Source organism: Hemiscyllium ocellatum, chromosome 7 (genome assembly GCF_020745735.1).
Source record: "Hemiscyllium ocellatum isolate sHemOce1 chromosome 7, sHemOce1.pat.X.cur, whole genome shotgun sequence".
Classification (NCBI taxonomy): domain Eukaryota; kingdom Metazoa; phylum Chordata; class Chondrichthyes; order Orectolobiformes; family Hemiscylliidae; genus Hemiscyllium; species Hemiscyllium ocellatum.
In genome coordinates, this window is record NC_083407.1 from 8,775,034 (window position 1) to 8,793,788 (window position 18,755).

Genomic DNA, 18,755 nt, shown 5'->3' on the forward strand with positions numbered 1-18,755 from the left:
CAGCAGGTCAGGCAGCATCCAAGGAGCAGGAGAGTCGACGTTTCGGGCCAGAGCCCTTCTTCAGGAATGAGGAAGGTGTTTCCTCATTCCTGAAGAAGGGCTCATGACCAAAACGTCGACTCTCCTGCTCCTTGGATGCTGCCTGACCTGCTGTGCTTTTCCAGCAACACATTTTCAGCTCTGAGTTTACAATTACCAAGTACCAATTCCTGTTTTGAATACAGTACTTCTGGTTGCTTCATTGACATAAACTGTGGCTACAGGATGACAGCAAGAACACCAAAACAAAAACCCAAGTCCACTGCAACGTCCCCCTTCATAATTAGAAGAGTCAAAGATTTCTCCAAATCATCTTGCAACCTTTATTTTGATTAGGTAAAAACAGAGGAGAGTTCCCAAATAATCAACTCGAATCTAAAAGCCCAGAGTGTTTAAAAGGTCCATTTCTCAAATAGCGGACGCCAATGAAATTCAGAACGCTATCGTCCAGAAAAGAACAGATTTTAATTGTGTCAAACAAAGATGAAAAGATTTGCCCCGAGCGGATTAGAATTCAGAATCCCTCATTTTCCTCATCATCAGCTGTGCTCTCTGCACCAACCTCTTCGTAATCTTTCTCCAAAGCAGCGAGGTCTTCACGGGCCTCCGAGAACTCCCCTTCCTCCATCCCCTCACCCACGTACCAATGCACAAAGGCGCGCTTGGCGTACATCAGATCAAACTTGTGATTGAGTCGAGCCCAGGCTTCAGCGATGGCCGTGGTGTTGCTCAGCATACACACAGCTCGCTGCACCTTGGCCAAGTCCCCACCAGGCACCACTGTAGGGGGCTGGTAGTTGATGCCAACCTTGAAGCCAGTTGGGCACCAGTCCACAAACTGGATGGAACGCCTGGTCTTAATGTTGGCAATGGCAACATTGACGTCTTTTGGCACCACATCACCACGGTAGAGCAGGCAGCAAGCCATGTACTTGCCGTGGCGAGGGTCACACTTGACCATCTGGTTTGCTGGCTCAAAGCAGGCACCGGTGATCTCGGTCACCGACAGCTGCTCATGGTAAGCTTTCTCAGCCGAGATGACTGGGGCGTAGGTAGCCAGAGGGAAATGGATACGAGGGTATGGCACCAAGTTAGTTTGGAATTCTGTCAGGTCAACATTGAGGGCCCCATCAAAACGGAGGGAAGCTGTGATTGATGACACAATTTGCCCGATCAGACGGTTCAGGTTGATGTAGCCTGGACGCTCAATGTCCAGGTTTTTGTGGCAGATGTCATAGATGGCCTCGTTGTCCACCATGAAGGAACAATCAGTGTGTTCCAGTGTGGTGTGAGTGGTCAGGATGGAGTTGTAGGGTTCCACCACAGCGGTGGAGATCCTGGGAGCTGGGTAGACAGAAAACTCCAGCTTGGACTTCTTGCCGTAGTCGACTGAGAGACGTTCCATCAGCAGGGAGGTGAATCCTGAGCCAGTGCCTCCACCAAAACTATGGAAAACCAGGAAACCTTGAAGACCTGTGCATTGGTCAGCCTAAGTGAGGAAATGAGAAAGTAGAGAAATGTAGTTTTCCAAACAGAACAAACGTTACATTATCCGGCCGTTCGGTTTTGGACATTAATTCAGTGACTTTCCCAACAGGAATGCTTGTTGTGTTAATAGAGTATAATATATTGTCAGTGAGATTTTTGATTCTGAGGAAGAGATAAAAGAGTTTTTGATTTTCGGTTCCATGAAGGGGACTTTTTTTTTTGAAGGGTCAGAAACCTTTTCAAAACAACATGATAACTTGCTGGAGAAACTCAGCAGGTCTGGCGGCATCTCATCATTCTGAAGAAGGTTTACTGGACCTAAAATGTTAACTTTGCTTTCTCTCCACAGATGCTCCCAGACATACTGAGCTTTTCCAGCAATTTCTGATTTTGTTTTGATTTCTAGCGTTTGCAGCTTTAGGTCAATAGGTATGAGGCTGGAAAAGCAGATTAGACAGCTTCGAAGGAGCAGGAACGTCAATGTTTCAGTCTGAAATCCTGCGTCCTGACTCTCCTGCCCCTCGGATGCTGTCTGACCTGCTGTGCTTTTCCAGCTCCACATCTATTGACTCTGGCCTCCAGCATCTGCAGTCCTCGCTGTCTCCCAGTCAGCATGTTCTTTGTTTTTTTAAACTTTTGATCCAAAGTTAAAAGCATTGGGTCAAAGCAGCAGGGTTGGAGGATCTGAGCTACAGGGAGAGGCTGAACAGGCTGGGGCTGTTTTCCCTGGAGCGTCGGAAGCCGAGGGGTGACCTGATAGAGGTTTATAGAATTGTGAGGGGCGTGGATAAGATAAATAGACACAGTCTCTTCCCTGGAGTGGGGGAATCCAGAACTAGAGGACATAGGTTTACAGTGAGAGGGGAAAGATATAAAAGAGACTTAAGGGGCAACTTTTTCACGCAGAGGGTGGTACATGTATAGAATGAGCTGCCAGAGGAAGTGGTGGAGGCTGGTACAATTACAACATTTAAAAGGCATTTGGATGGGTATATGAATAGGAAGGGTTTAGAGAGATATGGACCAGGTGCTGGCTAGTGGGACTAGATTGGATTGGGATATCTGGTCGGCATGGACGGGTTGGACCGAAGGGTTTGTTTCTGTGCTGTACGTCTCTATGACTGTGACTCTAAATGATGTGACAAGCTGAGTTTTAAATATCGACATCCTTACCAACTTGTTAAGTCTAGCTAAGACTGGGTCGATCAGCTCCTTGCCAATGGTGTAGTGCCCACGGGCGTAGTTGTTGGCAGCATCTTCCTTCCCGGTGATGAGCTGCTCAGGGTGGAACAGCTGACGATAGGGACCAGTCCGGACCTCATCTAGAACAGGAGCAATGCAACAAGTTACAATGGCCGCTGCATCTGTGCACTCAGGTGGAGAGAGTGAAGAAACTGAGTCTGTTCCCCTCAGGGCAGCGGGAGTTAAGGAGAGATTGAACAGAGGCATTCAAAATCAGGTGAAACCATTTCCACTCGGAAGTCAGTCAGTAAGCAGAGAGAGTATCAGCAAAAATGAAGATAAGATGAGAGGAATAATTGTGTGCAGGGAGATGTTGTGCTCTGGAATAGCGGCTTGAAGAAAGCAGACTCAATTCAACTTTTAATTTCAAAAGGATGGTTTATCATCAGGATATGGCAACGTGCTGGGAGTGGAGCTAATTGGAGAAATCTTTCAAAGAGACTGTACAGACTAGAGAGGCTGAATGGCCTCCCCTGTGCTGTTTCATTCCACATTGCCCTACAGCAATTTTGCTGCATTTTACTTCATCCCAATTCGATCTACTTGTACCCGGGTGGGGGAAGAATTTAAAATGGATCAAATTAGTTTCCATCTCCAACCACATCCCTTTTGTTTTGAGCCAGTTTCAACGTTTGATGTTTAACCTCAGTGCTAAGGGTATACTAACTACTGTTTGGGATTAATTGTGGACATGGATCAAGCCTTTGATGGTTGTTTATGCCAATCTCCCTTTCTGCTTTGAAGAGGAAGATACCCATTTCCTGCTCCTGGGATGTGTCTGTGAGTCAAACATGAGCAGAATTTCAGAGAAGGAATATTTCTGGTGAAGACTCAGGAATCTTGCAGCGAGTGTTGGAATAATAGGGGTGTTATTTCTCTGCTGACTGTTTGAAAGAAAAATCCTAATTCGTCCCTCAGTTTTGCCCATAACCCAGCAAACCTTTATCCCTTCGGTATCCAATTTTTCCATTGGAAGTTCCTTACTAAATCTGCTCCTAATTCCCTAGTAGGCAGCACCTTCCAGATCACAGCAAAGCACGGGTGTAACCTCCAGTCAAGTGTTGTATAGGTCAATGTGGAGAAAGTGAGGTCTGCAGATGCTGGAGATCAGAGCTGAAAATGTGTTGCTGGAAAAGTGCAGCAGGTCAGGTGGGAGCGGGAGAATCAACGTTTCGGGCACGAGCCCTGCTTCCCCTTACCGATCACAGTTGGCTCCAGGTCCAGAAAGATTGCCCGGGGGACATGTTTCCCAGTTTGTGTCTCACAGAAGAAGGTGTCAAAGGAGTCGTCGGCCTCGCTTGCATTTTTCACATCAGGTCTGTGCCCATCAAGCTGGATACCATGTTCCAAACAGTACAGCTCCCAGCAAGCATTGCCCATCTGGACACCAGCCTGGCCAACATGGATGGAGATACATTCACGCTGCAAGAAGCATGATGAACAATTAGTGAAACTTGGGATAGGCCCACAATAACCTTAGGGAGGAAATTCCAGGATTTTGACTCAACATTCCAAACAGACCAGGACTGCCGTAATGTTAAAAGTTTATATGGAGACGAATTTGATGTACCGACTAGAGAAGATGCAATATCTTGGGAAATAAGGCAGGGTATGTGACTAAGATGTCAGTGGGGGAACACTTTGGGGCCAATGACCATAATTCTATTAGATTTTAAAAAGTGATGGAAAAGGATAGACCGGATCTAAAAGTTGAAGTTGCAAATTGGATGAAGGCCAGTTTTGATGGTATTAGGCAAGAATTTTCAAAAGTTGCTAGGTAAGGGGATGGCTGGAAAATGGGAAACCTTCAAAAATGAAATAACGAGAATCCAGAGACAATATATTCCTGTCAGGGTGAAAGGAAAGGCTGGCAGGTGTAGGGAATGCTGAATGACTAGAGAAATTCAGGTTTTGATTAAGAAAAAGAAGGGAGCATATGCCAGGTATAGACAGGATAGATCAAGTGAATCCTTAGAAGAGTATAAAGGCAGTAGGAGTATACTTAAGAGGGAAATCAGGAGGACAAAAAGGGGACATGAGGTAGTTTGACAAATAGAGTTAAGGAGAATCCAAACGGTTTTTATAAATACATTAAGGACAAAAGGGTAACTAGGGAGAGAATAGAGTCCCTTAAAGGCTGCCTGTGTGGAACCACAGGGGAGATATGACAGAAATATTTTGCATCAGTGTTTACTGTAGAGAAGGACATGGACGATTGAGAACGTGGGAAAATAAATAGTGACATCTTGAAAAATGTCCATATTACAGAGGAGGAGGTGCTGTGTATGTCTTAAAATGCATTATGGTGGATAAATCCCTGGGATCTGATCAGGTGAACCTTAGAACTCTATGGGAAGCTAGGGAAGTGATTGCTGGGTCCCTTGCTGAGATATTTGCATCATCAATAGCCAGAGGTGAGGTGCTAGAACACTGGACGTTTAACCATGGTGTCACTATTTAAGAAAGGTGGTAAGGAAAACCAGGGAACTATAGACATCAATGTTGGGCAAGTTGTCGGAGGGAATCCTGAGAGACAGGATTTACATGTTTTTGGAAATGCAAGCACTGATTAGAGATAATCAATATGGCTTTGTGCATGGGAAGTCATTTCTCACTATCTTGATTGAGTTTTTCGAGGAAGTAACAAAGAGGATTGATGAGGGCAGAGCGGTAAATGTGATCTATATGGACTTCAGTAAGGCGTTTGACAAGGTTCCTTATGGTAGACTGATTAGCAAGGTTAGGTCAAATGAAATACAGGGAGTACTAGCCATTTGGATACAGAACTAGCTCGAAGGTAGAAGACAGAGGGTGGTGGTGGAGGGTTGTTTTTCAGACTGGAGGCCTGTGACCAGTGGAGTGCCACAAGGATCGGTTCTGGGTCCTCTACTTTTTGTCATTTATATAAATGATTTGGATGTGAGCATAAGAGGTACAGTTAGTAAGTTTGCAGATGACACCAAAATTGGAGGTGTAGTGGACAGCGAAGAAGATTACCTCAGATTACAATAGGATCTGGACCAGATGAGCCAATGTGCGAAGGAGTGGCAGATGGTGTTTAATTTAGATAAATGTGAGGTGCTGTATTTTAGAAAGGCAAATCAGGGCAGGACTTATACACTTATAAATACATTAAGGACAAAAGGGTGACTAGGAAGAGAAAAGGATCCCTTAGAGATCTGCATGGCTGCCCATGTGTGTCTGGGGAGTGCTGCTGAACAACGAGACGAGTTCATAGTTCTTTAAATTGGAGTCGCATGTAGATTGGATACTGAAGGAGGTGTTTGGTATGCTTTCCTTTACTAGTTATTGCATTGAGTTTAGGGGTTGGGAGGTCATGTTTGTGGCTATACAGGACATTGGTTAGGCTACTTTTGGAATATTGTGCGCAATTCTGGTCTCTGTTATAGGAAGAATGTTGTGAAACTTGAAAGGGTTCAGAAAAGATTTACTGGATTTGATGGGTTTGAGCTATAGGGAGAGGCTGAACAGGCTGGGGCCATTTTCCCTGGAGCATCAGAGGCTGAGGGGTGACCTTGTAGAAGTTTTTAAAAGCATGAGGGGCATGGATAGGATAAATAGACAAGGTCTTTTCCCTGGGGTGGGAGAGTCCAGAACTAGAGGGCATAGGTTTAAGGTGAGTGGGGAAACGTTTAAAAGAGACCTAAGGAGCAACTCTTTTTAATGCAGAGGGTGGTGCAGATATGGAATGAGCTGCCAGAGGAAGTGGTGGAATCTGGTACAATGACAACATTTAAAAGGCATCCGGATGGATATATGAATAGGAAGGGGTTTGAGGGATATGGGCCAAATACTGGCAGGTGGGACTAGATTAATTTAGGATATTTGGTTGGCATGGGTGAGTTGGACCAAAGGGTCTGTTTCCGTGCTGTCCAGCTCTATGACTCTATGACTCTGAAGGAATGGCAACCTATTTCCAAGTCAGGACAGTGAGTGATTTGTAGGGGAACTTTCCGGGGGTGGTGTTCCCATGTATCTACTGCCCTTGTCCTTCTACATGGAAGTAGTCATGGGTTTGGAAGGTGCTGTCTTGGGTGAATTTCTGCAGTGCACCTTGTTGATACTGAGCGTCGGTGGCGGAGGGAGTGGACGTTTGTGAATGTGGTGCCAGTCAAGCGGCTGCTTTGTCCCGGATGGTGTCAAGCTTCTTGAATGTTATTGGAGCTGTACCCATCCAGGCCAGTGGATTATTCCATCACACTCCTATTTTTCTTAAAAATAATTTGTGGGGTACAGGTAATCATTTATCATCCTTCACAATTGGTCAGAGGGCAGTTATGGATCAATCACATTGTTGTGGGACACACCTAGTCAGACTGGGTAAGGACGGGAGGTTTCCTTCCCTAAAGAAGTAAATTAGAGAACCAGCAAGTGTTTTTTACAGTGAGAATAGGCAATAGTTTTACGGTCATCATTTGGCGAGCTGGTAGTCCAGATTCATATTAAATGCAAATGTCACCATCTGCCATAGTGGGATTCAAACCCATGTGCCCAGAGTCTTAAACAAACACAGTACACTGGAGAAACTCAGCAGGTCTGGCAGCAGCTGTAGAGAGAGAAACACAGCTAACGTTTCGAGTCCAGTATGACTCCTCTCAGTTAGCATGGGTTTCTGGATCACTGGAGCCATGACATTATTGCAAACACCAACCATCTTGTGGGGAGTCAGGAGGTGAGTTACTTGCTGCAGGATTCCTAGCCTCTGACTTGCTCTTGTAGCTACAGTGTTTACATGGCTAAGCACATGGATGATTTTGGGATAGTGTAGGGGGGCAAGCTGAGAATAGTTCACAGGTCAGTGCAACATTGAGGGCTGAAGGGCCTGTTCTGCATTGTATTGTTCTATGTTCTATGGCTAGTTCAGCTCAGTTTCTGGTCAATGGTAACCACCAGAATGTTGACAGAGGAGGCTTCAGTGATGGTAATGCCATTGAATGTAAAAGGTGATAGGCATAAAGTCATAGAGTCCTACAGCATGGAGGCCCAAACTAGCCCATGCCAACCAAACCATCCATCCACACTAACCCCATTTCCCTGCATTTGGCCCACATCATTCTAAACCTTTCCTACCCATTTATAAACCTTTCCTATCTAGGTAACAGTTACATTATCTTTTGACTGATGTTGTAGTGTGTGCAACCAGATGAGGTGTGGTATTGCAGTGAGGAGGATGGAGAAGAGTTTTGCTGCAATTACATTGACTTGATTGACTCCATAAAACCCAGTCAAGAATGGATGTAAGGTGGTCACACTTAGAGATAATTGTCCCTGCACCTGTATTTACAGAAGCTAGACTGGTAGTCTCTAAAGTCCCAGGGAGCTGTGGTGAATGTTATATTTGGTTATGCTCTAAATAGTCTATTTTCTTCCAAGATGATGAGAGTTGAGTCTTAAAGATAGCTGAAATAACTCCAATGAGGCTGGTATCCTGTCACCAAGCCACTTTTTATTTACATTGGTCAGTTTTTGATCACGCTCCCTCAGAGCCAGCTCTCAGAGTGAACAAAACCTCTGACACTTTGGTTTATATATTTTTTTCCAGGTGACCCGTTCCTTATTAGGAATCAGGGCAGTGTCAGGAGACACTTTACTGGCGGAGAAATCATCCACAAGCCCCTCAGATGTTTCTATACAGAACATTCCAGAGGTAGTGGGTCCTTCAAAACCACCATCTAACTTTTGGAAATACACAATGAGTGGTTTTACCAGCCACTGGCAAGAAGATCCTGGATATGTCTGACCCCTCCAGACCACAAGCAGTCCAATGGTTATCCAGCCAAACCATCAGGGCCAAAAGACTCCACTGCCAAGCAGGATCCTTCCACCCGTAAGATAGCTGGTATCCCGTCTCCAAGTCACCCTATAGTCACATGTGGAGAGTCCTTGACACTGATCCAACTCCCTCAGAGCCAGCTCTCAGTATGAACAGAACCTCTGACACTCCTGTTTACTTTTTTTTTCAAGATTTTATTACAGTAGCGCCTCGACATAGGAACGACCCCGTTCACGAACAAATCGGTTTACATAAAATTTTGCTTCAATGAACATACGAAATTCAACATACGAGCGAGGGTACGAACGAAGGTATGAACGCAAAAAACCCGTGTGCGACCACGTGGTTTCATTGTTCTGCTTTGCCACGCGCGCTTTGAACGCAAAAGCTCTCGGGCCCCGCATGATCTCATTCAGTTCGTCTTCGGCGCGCGCGCTGTGAACGTCGTTCGTTGCTACGTCCAAGCATTCTTACACTTTTTTTTGGTTTTTTTTGCATTAAATTAGCCCTCATTATGGCTCCCAAGAAAGTGAAAAGTGGTAGTGATAGTGGTATTAAGAAGCCTAAATGTATTACTGTGGAAGAAGGAAATAATAGCTGAAACACGAGGATGGTGCTCGTGTATCTGATCTGGCTAAGCAGTACAACATGGTGAAACAGATCAATTGGAATTACATTAATTCAAATGGGAAAAATTGATTCAGTTTGCAAACCTTTCGGTTCGCGAATGGGGTCCTGGAACGGATTAAGTTCATAAGTATTTTCCATTTGGGTGGTACAGCCATTAAGCAACAATGTCCTTCTCCCTGGGGAAAGCCAGAATACCCAAGTGACGTCAGGCTTTATACGGCTAATCTGGCTTCCCCCAGGAAGAAGACTTCACTTGGATTAAAAAAATGACCAATGTGGGAGACAAAAGGGACAGAAGTGAATCATCGAGGGGCCCAGAATCAGTTTGGACTGACTCTGGGAAGACTGAATTACTGCTTAAGCAATGTATGAAATATCCTCGGGGGGTGAGTTTACCAGTTGCGTTAAATGTTCTGTAGTTTAATGTGTCAGGTGCCCACAATAATATCGTTTAGTCAAAAGTGTTTTTAATCTGTTTGTTACAGTAAAATTATTAAAATGTGAACTCTCGCATTATTCTTTCAGCTATCAAGTGGATGTTACAATTTCTTTGTTTTTAGTAACCAGTCTCTATGGGGACGGTATAATCGACAACAGATTGTTGTGCAATATCTTTTTATGCAAAAGTTATTTTGCATATAAGATGGTGATGATACATATTAGCCTCTTTGTAAACAATTGAAACAAATGGTTTAAAGGTCATTGACTTCTTGACAGACATGTAAAGGTGGTAAAGAGAGAGAGAGACAGAGAGAGAGAGAGAGCAAGAAAAGAGATGAAGTGAAACTGGCCAAAGGAAGAAAGGATTTATAAATGAGCCACAATTGCAGTGCATTGTTGGACACAATACAAAAACAGAGATGGAGTATAGATATTGCTGGCTCAAGCCAAATGAGAATGTCAATATAAGCAAGGCAGAGCTTCAATATTGTTTATCTTTATTTAGTGGATGAGATTTCCATAGCCAAGCCTCCCCATATCCTGGATCCGAGTTAATGAGTTTTCTCTACAAGAGCAGGTCGGAGGCTGGGAATTCTATGGTGAGTCACCCACCTCCTGACTTGGAAATACATTGTTGTTTTATCCCAGTGACACTAGGATAAAATCCTGGAATTCCCTCCCTAAAGGCATTGTGGGTCTACCTATAGCACATGGACTGCAGAAGGCAGCTCATCCCCCACCTTGCCCACTGGCTATGGGCAATAAATGGTGACACCCATGAATGAATTTAAAAGAAAGTTAGGTGGCAGAGTGGACACTCCTTGTTAATGTGCTATTTGTGTATCTCCACAAGTGCAAGAGGTTGGATCTCAGCCTCCAGCAAGGGAGAATGGCCTCCAAACCTTTCCAGCAAGGACCATTCTCCACAGCTCCCAGCTGACGGCACAGCTGAGTGGAAACAGAAACTGGCCAATTCCAGTGCTGGCAGGAAACCGGAGAGGGACTGGCACAGTGCCAAGAAAAGGGGCCGAAAAATGCATTTTACAGAAACAAAAAAAAAATCACAAAGCTTTCCATTTCATGGCTGTCTGCTGTCAGACGATTGGAATGTGGAGTTCAGATCAATAAAATAGTGAACCAAAACCTGGTCGATTTGATGATTAAACGTTACTTACAACATCACAATGAAGGAAGGCTAATGCAGTCAAAAAAAGGCTCCACTCGCAAGTTTATAAAATGTACCACAGAGTCTGAGTAACTTTCAAATCACTTCCTCTTGCTCTCCCTTCTCTTCAAACAAATTCTTCCTCAACCTGAAATGGCCTCTTTGCAGAATTCGGGAGAATGAGAGAGAAAAACATTTTGTACACACACACACACACACACACACCAACCACCACCCTCCTCCCCTCCCAGACCCACACAGATAGACAAACACATAAACAGAGACACACATACACAGGTACACAGTCAGAGACACACACACACACACAGAAGTACAGAGATGTACACACACGCGCCGATACACAGATGCTCATACATATACACATACACACAGACAGAAATGTACACAGTTACACACACCGTTATGCACATACACGCACACAAACGCACACAGAGTTATACACAAACAGACATGCACACAGTTACATACACACACAGTTACATACTCCCATGCACACAAATTGAATTGTACTCACATTAAAGACTTGATGCTTTTTAAAAAGAGGATTTGGTTTGGGAGAGGGGATAGGGTTTAATTCCTGGAGTATTAACTTAGCTGGACAATGGCATCAGTCAGTGAGGATGTCCAGTCCTGAGGAATGAGAGGGCAAATTCAGCCCTCAGCCAGACACAGGGACCCTTTCCTTTTCCTTGATATAGTTCCATCTTCTTCTGCTCTTGGGAGTAATTCAGGCAGATTTATTTGGGAGAATTGACCTGCAGTCTCATTTAAAGTGATTTGCTTTGTCCTTCCAATATTGTCCTAATTCAGGCTGTGCCTCATTCCTCCCTCACCTTCAATCACACGAGATCCCTTTCCTATAACCAGGGCACATTATTTGAACGGTGCTGAGCCTTCACAAAACATGAAATTCAACCCACCACGAGAGAAAGAACTTTCTGTAGTTTCAACAGTTTAAAAGTCAAGGCAACGTTTACCTGACTCAATCCACTCACCATTGCTAAGATCCTTTCTCTGTCTCTGTCCGAGCTGACTGGTGTCAGGAAGAGAGACTGTACACGGGACTGATCACCTCACGCTGGGAACAAGAGGGAACAAGGCTGTTGGTGGGAGCAGGGGGATGGGGGAAATAATGGAAAACATCTGTCCCCGGGACCCTATTTATGCAGCTGTTCGCACGTCACAGGATGGGGGAATGGTTTACAGAAATCTAAATCAAATTACAAAATGTAGTAATAATGTGCGAGGGGACGTCAAGGTGAATGCCAAAACTGTGGTAGGTTGGGAGGTAACCCTGCTTTGCCTTTTGCTTCATGCAAAAGAATCGCAACAAAGGTGCAAGAACATAACTAGTTTGCCTATGCAGATGAGCCTTTCTGTGACTGATATGCAAATAGATTTAGGGCAGAGAGATGGGCTATCTTCACTCTTTCAGGGAACGTGGACATCTGTGCCTTGGTCAGCATTTATTACCCCACCTGAACTGCTCTTTGCACGCTCAGCCATTGCAGGGGGGTGGGGGGCAGTTGAGACTCAACCACGTAACTGTTGGAATGGATTCACTTGTAGGCCAGACTGGGTAAGGATGGCAGACTGACTTCATTCAAGAACATTAGTGACTCAGATGGGATTTTACAACAATTGAGGATGGTTTTCATGGTCACCGGGACTATCTTTATATTCCAGATTAATTAATAGAACTTAAATTCCACCTTCTGCTGAGGGAGAGAGGGATGTGGGGAGGGGTGTGAGGGGATGATAGGAAGGATATTATGAAGCTGGAGCGGATTCAGAAGCGATTTACCAAGACGTTGCCAGGTGGAAGGTTTGAGTTATAAAGGCTGGGACTTTTTTCACTGTAGCGTAGAAGGTTGAGAGGTGACCTGATAGAAGTTTATAACGTCACGAGGGTTATAGTAAAAAATGAGGTCTGCAGATGCTGGAGATCACAGCTGCAAATGTGTTGCTGGTCAAAGCACAGCAGGCCAGGCAGCATCTCAGGAATAGAGAATTCGACGTTTCGAGCATAAGCCCTTCATCAGGAATAAGAGAGAGAGAGCCAAGCAGGCTAAGATAAAGGGTAGGGAGGAGGGACTAGGGGGAGGGGCGATGGAGGTGGGATAGGTGGAAGGAGGTCAAGGTGAGGGTGATAGGCCGGAGTGGGGTGGGGGCGGAGAGGTCAGGAAGAGGATTGCAGGTTAGGAGGGCGGTGCTGAGTTGAGGGAACCGACTGAGACAAGGTGGGGGGAGGGGAAATGAGGAAACTGGAGAAATCTGAATTCATACCTTGTGGTTGGAGGGTTCCCAGGCGGAAGATGAGGCGCTCCTCCTCCAGCCGTTTACCTTGTGGTTGGAGGGTTCCCAGGCGGAAGATGAGGCGCTCCTCCTCCAGCCGTTTACCTTGTGGTTGGAGGGTTCCCAGGCGGAAGATGAGGCGCTCCTCCTCCAGCCGCTTACCTTGTGGTTGGAGGGTTCCCAAAGTTAATTGTAGTTGTCTTTTCCCCAGGATGGGGGATTTCGAGACTAGGGGGCACATTTTTAAGGTGAGTGAGAGAGAGATTTTAAAAAGACATGGGGGCAAATCCTTTTACACAGAGGGGGTTTCACATGTGGAATAAACTGCCTGAGGAAGTGGTGGATGGGTACAATTACCATGTTTGAAAGACATTTGGATGGATACATGAATAGGAAAGATTTGGAGGGATATGAGCCAGGAGCAGGCAGGTTGGACTAGTTACTTTGGGATTATGTTCGGCATGGACTGGTTGGACTGATGGGTCTGTTTCTGTGATTTATGACTCTATGTCAAAACGTGTGGTGCTGGAAAAGCACAGCCGGCCAGGCAGCATCCGAGGTGTAGGAGTGTAGACGCTTCAAGCATAAGCTCTTCATCAGGGACACGTGTGTCACAGCATGACCTGGCATTTATTGCCCAGATGGTATTGCTGTGGGCTTGGAGTCACATGTAGACCAGACTGATTAAGGATGGCAACTTCCATTCTTAAAGGACACGAGTGAACCAGATGGTGTTTTTCCTCACCATCAGTAATGGTTTCAAGGTCATCCTTAGACTCTTAATTCCAGATATGTTTCATTTTTGAGGTTGAATTGGATTTCCATCATCTGCCTTGGTGGGATTTGAACCCAAGTTGCTGAACATTACTTGGATTTCTAGATTAATCTCTGGATTAGGGCAATACAGTGGCTCAGTGGTTAGCACTGCTGCCTCACGGCGCCAGGAACCTGGGTTCAATTCCAGCCTCAGGCGACTGTCTGTGTGCAGGTTAGGGTGAATTGGCCATGTTAAATTGCCCATAGTGTTCAGGGATATGTAGCTTAGGTGCATTAGTCAGGAGAAATGTTGAGTAGGCTGTAGGGGAATGGGTCTGGGTGGGTTACTCTTCAGAGGGTCGGTGTGGACTTGTTGGGTCAAATGGCCTGTTTCCACACTGTAGGGATTCTATCTGCTTCCCCCTCTTATTTGCAAAGAACTGGCTCCCGCTGGAGAATGTATGCTGCCTCTAGACCCCTGTTGGTTTCTCCACGGCAACGCCTCAGTATCCTGATCCAACTGCTTGAGTTGTGAACCAAGGTGGTGGTGAGTTGCCTTCTTGAACTCGGCGAACGTGAGGACTGCAGATGCTGGAGGTCAGAGTCAAGATTAGAGTGATACTGGAAAAGCGCCTTGGATGCTGCCTGACCCTCTGTGCTTTTCCAGCGCCACTCTAATCTGACTGCCTACTTGAACTGCTATGTTGAGACATTTAGTGTAGGGATACCCACGACACTGTTTAGCGGGGGGATTTCCAGGATTTTGTCCCAGTGACAGTGAGGAAATAGCAATATACTTCCCAGTCAGGATGATGGGTGACTTGGAGGGAATGTGCAGGGGGTGGTGTTCCCATATATCTGCTGCCCTTGTCCTTCCAAATGGAAGTGGTCATAGATTTGGAAGATGTGGCCTAAGGAGCCCTGGGGGGAGAGAGAGAGAGAGAAAGAGTGAATGTTGAAGATGGTGGGAAAGGTGCTTAAAAAGCAGGCAGCTTTGTGCTGGATGGTGTCAAGGCTCTTGAGTGTTCCTGTAAACTCCAGGCAAATGGGGAGTATTCCATCACACTCCTGACTTGTGTCTTGTCGATGGTGGACAGGCTTTGGGGAACGAGGCAGGGAGTCTGCATCTTTGATGGCCTCTGACCTACTCATGTAGCCGCAGTATTTGTACAGTGAGCCCAGTTCAGTATCTGGATAATAGTAACCCTCAGTGGGTACAGTGGAAATGCCACTGGACTGGTAACCTGGAACACCACGGTAATGTTCTGGGGAAATGAGCCTGAATCTGAGTTTGAGACAAAAAAACCCTGCAGATGCTGGAATCCAAGGTAGACAAGTGGGAGGCTGGGAGAACACAGCAAGACAGGCAGCATCAGGAGGGAGAGGAACACAGCAAGGCAGGCAGCATCAGGAGGGAGAGGAACACAGCAAGGCAGGCAGCATCAGGAGGGAGAGGAACACAGCAAAGCAGGCAGCATCAGGAGGGAGAGGGACACAGCAAGGCAGGAAGTATCAGGGGGGAGAGGAACACAGCAAGGCAGGCAGCATCAGGAGGGAGAGGAACACAGCAAGGCAGGCAGCATCAGGAAGGAGGGGGAACACAGCAAGGCAGGCAGCATCTGGAGGGGGAGGAACACAGCAAGGCAGGCAGCATCAGGAGGGAGAGGAACACTGCAAGGCAGGCAGCATCAGGAGGGAGAGGAACACAGCAAGGCAGGCAGCATCAGGAGGGAGAGGAACACTGCAAGGCAGGCAGCATCAGGAGGGAGAGGAACACTGCAAGGCAGGCAGCATCAGGAGGGAGGGGAACACAGCAAGGCAGGCAGCATCAGGAGGTGGAGAAGTCGACATTTTGGGTGTAACCCTTCTTCAGAGTCTGAGTTCAGCAAATGATCAAATTTAGCTTCAATAAAAATCTGAAATTAAAACAGTTAACCTAATTGTAACCATTGCTGATTGTCGGAAAAATCCATCGGGTTCCGTTAGGGAAGGAAGCTGCTACCTTTATGTGACACTAGATCCATAACCGTGTGGTTGATTCTTAACTGCCCTCTGCAATGGCCCAGACAGTATTAGTTTCTATCAAACTGCCTAGAAAGTCTCAAAACAAAGGCATTGAATCTTGATAGACCACCTGGCATTGACTGAGGCACTGGAAATGACAAAGACAGCCCCATCCATCCAACAAAGTCCTCCTTACTAATGTCTGGGGGCGAGTGCCATACTTGGGAGAGCTGTCTCACAGACTAATCAAGCCTGACATACTCATAGTCACAGACACCACCATCCCCATCCCTGGGTCTATATCCTGTCCCACCAGCATGAAACATGTAGCATTCTGTAGGGGATTGACAGGCTAAATGTTGAGAGGATGTTCCCCCTTATGGGAGAGTCTAGGACCAGAGGGTATATTAGCCATGTGTTATTATCACAAGATCCAGGAAATATTCTGGGAACTCCAGTTTGAATCTCACATTGGCAGATGGTGGAATTTGAATCCAGTTACGAGGAATTAATAGTCTAAGGATGACCATGAAGCCACCATTGATTGTTGGGAAAAGCCCATCTGGTTCACTCAATCTTTTAGGAAAGGAAACTGCCTGGTCTGGCCTACATGTGACTCCAGACCCACAACAATGTGTTTGACTCTTATCTTGACAATTATAGATGGACAATAAATGCTGATCTGGCCAGTGACCCCCACATACCATGAATGAATTAAAAATAGTCTCGGATAAAAGGGGCACCATTTAAGACTGAGATCATAGAGTCACAGAGATGTACAGCATGGAAACAGACCCTTCGGTCCAACCTGTCCATGCCGACCAGATATCCCAACCCAATCTAGTCCCACCTGCCAGCATCTGGTCCATATCCCTCCAAACCCTTCCTATTCATATACCCATCCAGATGCCTTTTAAATGTTGCAATTGTACCAGCCTCCACCACTTCCTCTGGCAGCTCATTCTATACACATACCACCCACTGTGTGAAAAAGTTGCCCCTTAGGTCTCTTTTATATCTTTTCCCTCTCACTCTAAACCTATGTCCTCTAGTTCTGGTCTCCCTGACCCCAGGGAAAAGACTTTGTCTATTTACCCTAACCATGCCCCTCATAATTTTATAAACCTCTATAAGGTCACCCCTCAGCCTCCGACGCTCCAGGGAAAACAGCCCCAGCCTTTTCAGCCTCTCCCTGTAGCTCAAATCCTCCAAGTTGAAAATGTGTTGCTGGTTAAAGCACAGCAGGTTAGGCAGCATCCAAGGAACAGGAAATTCGACGTTTCGGGCATAAGCCCTTCATGATGAAGGGCTTATGCCCGAAACGGCGAATTTCCTATTCCTTGGATGCTGCCTAACCTGCTGTGCTTTAACCAGCAACACATTTTCAACTGTGATCTCCAGCATCTGCAGACCTCACTTTTTGCTCAAATCCTCCAACCCTGGCAACATCCTTGTAAATCTTTTCTGAACCCTTTCAAATTTCACAACATCTTTCCGATAGGAAGGAGACCAGAATTACACTCAATATTCCAACGGGAGGATTTATTCCCTCAGAGAGATGTGAAGACCTTGCTACTGAGAGCTGTGGAGCCTGACTCCTTGCATCAGTCGGGGATTCTTGATCAGTCGGGGAATCAAGGATTACAGGGAAAAGGCAGGAAAGTGGATGTGAGGAGTGTCAGAACAGCAATGACCCTATTGAATAATGAGGCAGGCTTGAGGGGCTGAATGGCCTATTCTTATTCCTATTTCTTATGGTCTTATGGATAGGTCCAGAAGAGCTGGTGACACAAACGGGAGGTACTTGACCTGGGAGTCCTCTAACATTGACTCTGGGCCCCATAATGTCCATGGCATCAGGTCAGACATGGGCAAGGAAACCTCCTGCTGATTACCATGTATCACCCACCTTTGCCTGATGACATCGTGCTGTTCTGTGTTGAACGGCGCCTGGAGGAAGCACTGGGAGTGCAAGGAACTTCAATGCCCACCACCAAGAGTGGTTCGACAGCAGAACTACTGATTGAGCTGGTCGGGTCCTAAAAGACGTCGCTGCTAGACTGGCTCTGTGGCAGGTGGTAAACAAACCAACTACAGGGAAAAACATTCTTGACCTCATCCTTACCAATCTGCCGGCTGCAGCTGTATCTGTCCAGGACAGTATCGGTAAGAGTGACCACCGCGCTGTCCTTGAGGAGAGAAAGTTTCACCATTACTTTGTGAACACTCTCCATCGGGTTGCGTGGCACTATCACCGTGCTAAATGGGACAGACTTCAAACAGATCTAGTAACTCAAGACTAGGCATCTATGATGCGCTGTGGGCCATCAACAGCAGCAGAATTGTACTCCAAAACACTCTGTAACCTCATGGCCCGGCATATCCTTCATTCAGTTATTACCATCAAGCCAGGGGATCAACCCTGGTTCAATGGAGAGTGCAGGAGGGCATGCCAGGAGCAGCGCCAGGCTTACCTGGAGATGAGGTGTCAACCTGGTGAAGCCACCAAACAGGACTACTTGCATAAGCAGCAGGCACTAGACAAGAAAAACACATTCAAAAAAGAATAATGTCATGGCTTTGAACAAACAGTCATAACAATAAACTTGACAACACAAAGAACAGTAAACAATCTATAATTACAACTTATTTGTAACATCCAGAATTAATGTGGTAAATGTAGACAATAGATGCTGATTGAATACCCCTCAAGGAATGTCAAATAGTCAATGTGATCAAGAAAGATCCCACAGATTGCTTAGTAACTCCCTCCAGACACATTGTGTCATTGAAGGTCATTAAGCTTCACAATTCTTCACTTTGGCTGATTTGACCTTGACATTCCCTCTCAGAGTTTCAGATGCAAGAGCTGGGGGCTGT

At 45.9% G+C, this 18,755-nt stretch overlaps 1 protein-coding gene across 2 annotated transcripts; it reads right to left on the minus strand.

The window, feature by feature from the left end:
- Positions 1 to 485: 485 nt before the first annotated feature.
- Positions 486 to 11,983, minus strand: LOC132817716 (tubulin alpha-4A chain-like). Of its 2 annotated transcripts, none has more exons than XM_060828246.1 (4): positions 11,816 to 11,983; positions 3,969 to 4,191; positions 2,701 to 2,849; positions 486 to 1,528 (listed from the first exon to the last, which is right to left on the minus strand). In XM_060828246.1, exons 1-4 carry the CDS (start codon positions 11,816 to 11,818, stop codon positions 554 to 556), a joined length of 1,350 nt encoding a protein of 449 aa, XP_060684229.1. In that variant the 5' UTR covers positions 11,819 to 11,983; the 3' UTR covers positions 486 to 553. The 2 variants fall into 2 exon arrangements, with proteins under 2 accessions (XP_060684229.1, XP_060684230.1); XM_060828247.1 differs by lacking the exon at positions 11,816 to 11,983 and adding an exon at positions 10,810 to 10,866.
- Positions 11,984 to 18,755: the final 6,772 nt, after the last annotated feature.